The sequence below is a fragment of the Phacochoerus africanus genome, chromosome 9, assembly GCF_016906955.1.
Source record: "Phacochoerus africanus isolate WHEZ1 chromosome 9, ROS_Pafr_v1, whole genome shotgun sequence".
Lineage (NCBI taxonomy): Eukaryota > Metazoa > Chordata > Mammalia > Artiodactyla > Suidae > Phacochoerus > Phacochoerus africanus.
In genome coordinates this window covers 57796702-57802701 of record NC_062552.1, presented here as the reverse complement: position 1 = coordinate 57802701, position 6000 = coordinate 57796702, and the positions used below count along the sequence as shown (strand labels likewise).

Sequence of the window (6000 nt, the reverse complement as noted above, 5' to 3'; positions counted from 1 at the left end):
GAAGTGTATTCATTACCAGTTTACCCTTTTGAAAGAGCCCTTTGGTTGCAGTGCAAGATGGATTGAAGGGTGAAGACTGGAAGCTGGGAGAGCAATAAGGAGGCAACCGCAACAATCCCAACACAGAGCAGGGTAGGAGATAGCCTTGGATGGATTGCGGAATTGTTTGGGGAATGGAATTGCTAAAATTTAATAACTCATAGGATAGGGAATAAAGGAAGAAACAGGTCAAATATGATTCCCAGATTTCTGGCTTGAGCAGCTGGGTGGAGGTGGAAAGCATTCCCTGAGAAAGAGAGTGCTGGAGGGGGAATGAAATCCAGAAGAGAATGCCCAGTCAGTTGTGGGTATATGGGTCTGTGGTGTAGAGGAACATCTGAGGAGATGCCCAGCAGGCAGGTGGATAGGATCCAAAGGTCAGGAGAGATTTGGTAGTCTAGGGCTTTGAAGCCAGGGTGCGGGTGGGGCTGCCCAGGGATAGATAAGATGGGGAGAGAAGGAGGGCTCTGATGGGGCCTCATGTTACACCTCCATTCAAGACCTTTCCCAATCAGCTGTTTCAGCCCATCTCCAGCTGCTCTGCCTCCGTCAACAGGCAGCACACAGAATCCTGCGCTTTCTCCTTGGTCTTTCCCGTCGTGTTCCTTTCCTGTTTGTGCTCAGGAGGGTCCATCTTTCAGAACCCAGCTTAAATACCACCGATTCGGAGAATCTCTTTTCCTAATAGTAATGCTATGTTTACTTGTATGTTTTTGCCATTGTCTGGTGGTGAGATCAACATTTTATGCATCCTTTTATTATATTCCCCTAACCTGGAAAATGTGTTTAGCATATTACAGATGTTAGCACTTATATTTGTGATTAAATGAAAGGGCAGAAGAATAATTGGAGAGGAGTGGCCTTCATCCAGAGGTTGAGAACCCAGCACAGTGACGTTATCAGCTCAGTGGGAAAGTTTAGCCTATGCGCGCTGCACACTGGGGCCGGCAGACAGCCTGGGCTTCCTTCACCCGCAGCTCGCCGGCTTTGCCTCTGCCTTTGTAGAGTCCGGCTTCAGTCGCAGCAGCCTAGCGCACAGCGTCAGTTTTGTCCCCAGTCCCAAGGCCAGCCCCTAACTTTCCACCGTCCCCATTGGCTGCCCGACCGCCCAATAGGCAGGCAGGAACCGCGAGCTCTCTCTCCTGAGGGGGAGTCCGCTCTCGTTCCCGCGTCTCGCGAGCGTTTCGGTGACTCGCGGAGGCGGTGTGGTTGGGTCAGCTGCAGGCTACTGTGGGGCTGAGGGTACTGCGAAGCGGCCTGGTGCAGTGACCATGTTCCGAGCAGTGGCTCCGGTGCATCTCCGGCGGGCGGTGAGTCCAGGCGGGGAGGGCCGAGCCCCCTGTCTGTCCAGCCTCAATCTGCTGTCCCCGGGCAGGTCTGTGTGAAGGTCATCGGCCCTCACATCCGGCAGGCCCAGTCTGGCCTGGGACTCAGGCTCAAAGTTCTGGGGTTTGGCCGTTCCTCTTTCCGCGACGCCAGCTCGGGGTCGAGGTCAGAGTACTGAAGCTGCCCTCCTGCTGCCCTTCTCCCTCCCCGCCTTTTTTTCTAAGCCCTTTTTGCATCCTCCAGTTTTCTTCCTTGTACTGCGAGGCTGCCAGGTTCTCCACCTCAGGCGGGGAGCGAGCAGCTGCGCCCCCGGGAATCTTTACGCACGGGAGGAAAATGTCACCGCTGGGATGGTGTCTTGGAAAAAGTTGAAGACCTGAATTTATCTCGAAACCTGACACTTCTGGAAGAATTAAACATTTTCCTTGGTCGTAGTGTGTCTGCTCGCATCCACTCACTATCAAGTACTAGAGGTGAGGGGTGGTGCGGTTATGGAAACTTGCTCTGCTCTCTGGCTAATGAGGCAGGGCTGAATTTAAGTGATTGCATGTGTAACCTATCATCCAGTTTGAAGGTTTAGCTAATTCCGAAAGGCAGGTGTCTTTTTACTGCAAGCTGATCTGCTTTTAAACGATCAGATTGTTGGTTAAATAGCTAGGGAACTGTTGGTAGGGGTGTTTTTGATGCTTTCATTAATTACAAATCGTGAGTTTACCATATTTTTCTATTGTGAGAAAGACGATAGAAAATATGTTTTTGTTCTAATGTATTGGGACAATAGTATTTGGAGTTGACCAATTACAAGTTAAGTAACAATTTATATTGTAGATACTGTAGCTTTTCTAATTTGCAATTTGGTTAAGTGACAAACAAGATTACTAAACTTTCCTGACGTTTTGTACTTTTTCTATCGTTCTTCTGGTGCATTCAGTTTCTTATCCACTGCTGCAGTTTTCTCTCAGTGATGTAGTTGGCAATCTTTCTAGATGTCTGAAGCTCTACCTCACCCCCTCCAGTTCCAACCCATATCCTTCAGGTCAGCAATCAGTCTTTCTCCCAGAAATTTTCCTCAGAGGAGCCAGACATAAACAAATTAAAGTCATGGATTTGGGGAAGTTCCATGTTTCAGAGCCAGACTCTTATCTATACAGAATTGAAAGGTAGTTTTGTGGACAGGTTAGAAGTCTGGCATAAGTGAAATGGTTATGGAGGAGGAATTTAGAATCAAGTTACTTTGTAGAGCCAAGAACAACAAAATAGAACGACTAGCTTAAATTATAATTATAAACACAGTTTGCAGTATATATAGACAGTATTTCCAAATCTTTACTGTGATTTGCCAAAGACTTTGACCTTGACTTATTTTCAGAATTTGACGTCCTGAGTAGATTCTCTAAAGTCATTAAGACCATTTGAGAGATTTGAATTTGAAGGGTATAGGAAAATGGTGAGAATACTTCTAAAAGGGATGCATAAATTTATGTACATTTTTAACTTTAAAAATTTTGCAGTTTTATTCTTATGGAAAAGTTGCAAGAATAGTACAAAGAATTCTCAAAACCCTTTGCTGAGTTCCACCAGCTGTTAAACAGTTTGGCACATTTGCTTTCTCTCTCCATATACACATATTATTGTTTTTTTGAACCATTTGAAAGTATGTTTCAGACATGCCCTGTACTCCTAAATAATTCAGTGTGTTTTCTATGAACAAATAGGTTCACCTTTCATAACCATGGTATAATTGGCAAAATCAGCATATTTACCAATGATGGAATATTATTGAATCTACAGACATTATTCAAGTATTGCCAATTGTCTTCTTAGTCATTTATAGCAATATTTCTTATTCTGCGCTAGGATACTTCAGGATCATGCTTTGCATTTAGTTCTCACATCTCTTAAGTTTTTGTTAGCAAAGCTTCTCGCCTTTCTTTGGCTTTAATGGTATTGACATTTTTGAAGGGTACATGCCTTCTCTTTTGTTGACTGTTCCCTGAATTAGGTTTGTCTGGTGTTTCCTCTGATTAGTTTCAGGTTCTGTATTTTTGGCAGGAGTATCACAGAAGTGGTATTAGGTTCTCAGTGCATGTGAAAGGAGGCTGGTAATGTGGTTTATCCCATTATTGGTGACATTAATTACTTGGCCAAAGTGTTGTTTGCCAGGTTTCTCCACTATCAGATTTCTGCTCCTCCCTTTGTAATTTTTAACTAATTTGTGGGGAGATACATTGAGACTACGTAACTCTTCTCTTTCTCACCAGACTTTCACCCACTAGTCTTATCTGTTGATGATTCTTGCCTGGGAAATGATTACTGTGATGTAAAACAGTGATTTTTCTAATTCCATCATTCCTTTTACATTAATGAGCTTTCTGTTATTTATAAGGAAGAACATTTCCTTCTTGCTTATTTATGTACTTTTTTTTTGCTCACTTCATTCAGTAGGTTATAATCCATGACTACTCTTTAAATATTTTGATGCTCAAGTTGTCCCAGATTTCTAAGGTACAAGTCCCTTCAGTCTGGCTCCTGTTTACTTATATTTATGAAACTGTAAAGTCAGAATGGCTTATCTGAATCTCTACTCTTGAAATTAAAAAAAAAATTTTTGTTCTTTAGCTAACCATGAGTAAAATTAGGAAGATATGTTTCTCCAGGACTATATTTTTAATAATAGATTAATCTATTACAATATTTAGAAGGTTTAAACTGGTAACAGTGTGAATTTAGATAACAGTACTAAACTGTACACTTAAAAATGGTTAAAATAGTAACTTTTATTTTTTATTGCAACTAGTGGGGATAAGAGATACCTTAAACTGTTAGAATGTAAGTTAAGTGTCTTGCATTTGGTATTTAAATTCCACTTCCATTTTGACTTACTTGTGCTCTGGAGCAAAGTCCTTCATCTCTGGGGCAGGGGGGCTCCTAAGTGACATCTATTAATGAAGATGGTCTTTTCCATCTATAGTAAAGGGCTGGAAAACACAGCAGGAGGAAAATAGTTTACTTAACATTCCTGCAGGGATATTAATCTGAATTATTATTTTATTTGCACTTGAAATTAATTTGTTGGCTAATAAGATTACAAAGAAATATTTTACGTGGAGAGGGAAGCAACACTTTTCAAGGTTATTTGAGTCTTTTGCTGTTTTCATTGACAGACAGGAAGGCGTATCAATCATGATTCAGAAACTATGAAACTGGTTTGAAGGAACATGACATTTTTCAGAGTCCATAGTCTAGCATTGATGAATGAGATTGAACTCTGTAATTCACATGCAAATTTTAATTTCTTTTGAAAGAAGAAAGAGAACCAATTTTATTGTGGTGCTGAAAGATTTATTGCATTAGGTGAATTCCATAAAATTATGCTGCCTGTCAGTGTGTCTAGTTAAGGGTCTTGTCTGTTTTTAAAGTGAAGTAAATGGACTGTTTTTAATAATATAATCAATGTCCTATGACATTTCTGGTCATGATTAAAAGCTACCATATTTTATTACTAAAGAGGTTAAAGTTATTTAAGTACAGAAATGTAATATACATTTTATTATCACAAAATGTATGTTAAAATAGGTATAGATGACTTTACATATTATTTATCTTTTTCAGTAGAAGTTGGAAAGACTTTATAGTTTATTCCTGCTCTTTTTAATTTTTTTTTTTTTCCCCTCTGCCCATGGCATATGGAAGTTCCCAGGCCAGGGATTGAACCCATGCCACAGCAGCAACAATGCCAGATCCCCAGCTTGCTGCGCCAACAGAGAATTCCAAAGGATTTTCATTAGATAAAAAGGTCATTTCATTTTTGATTTTTGGCTATCATAAGCCACCATTGTTTTCTGTACACATTGTATGTGTTCTTATTAGATACATATCTTGTATTTTTAACATGGTATTAATTGCGGGGTTGAATTAGAAATAAAAAATGCATCAGTCACGGTAATTTGATTATTCCCCAAAACCCTCAAAACAAAAAACCACCCAAAGTCTGCGACCTCCTTGCTTCAATTCCAGACAACTCTGAAGGGCCGTCCTAGTTCCAGGGTTCCTTGTGAGATCAGCTGAGACTTTTGTCACTACAGTATTGCAGTTCAGCTTGTTTCACTGCCCAGTCCAATTTCCTTGATGCCTCATGGATCATTCCCAAGTACTCCCCTGTAGACTCCCTGCACACCCACATACACCGAAGGAAGATATAAGGTGGCAACAAACATTTATAATCGTTAAGCATCCACTGTATGAAATAACTTCTCACCTATGAGTCTAGAATGGTCCTAGCTGTTCTCAGAAGAATCAATAAAATAATCATTTGCATCATTTTCTGAGGTTCACATGAATGACCTTGAAGAATAACTGATCTAGATCTTAAAATGGTTTTTTTATGTATTTCAATATATAAAATAGATGTATAAAAGGATATTTTTTAAGCAACAAGTTTTTTTGTTTTGTTTTTAATAATAGACTTTATTTTTTGGAGCAGTTTTAGGTTCACAGCAAAACTGAGCAGAAACTACAGAGCATTCCCATATTACTTCAGCTTCTCCCTCCTTCCCTATGGGCATCCTGCACCAGAGTGCTACATTTGTTACAGCAAACCAACATTGATACATCATCACCCCAAACCCATAGTTT

The 6000-nt window shown here is 40.5% G+C and overlaps 1 protein-coding gene across 2 annotated transcripts in view; it reads left to right on the top strand.

Annotated features, from left to right (window-relative positions):
- Positions 1-1192: 1192 nt before the first annotated feature.
- ETFA (electron transfer flavoprotein subunit alpha) overlaps positions 1193-6000 on the top strand; it is an 88502-nt gene continuing 83694 nt past the window's right edge. The window contains exon 1 of one of the 2 annotated variants that reach the window (XM_047795479.1): positions 1193-1349. In XM_047795479.1, the coding sequence (XP_047651435.1) occupies positions 1311-1349 (39 nt within the window). In that variant the 5' untranslated portion in view covers positions 1193-1310. The remainder of the gene's footprint in view (positions 1350-6000) is intronic. The other variant, XM_047795480.1, reaches the window with a different exon arrangement.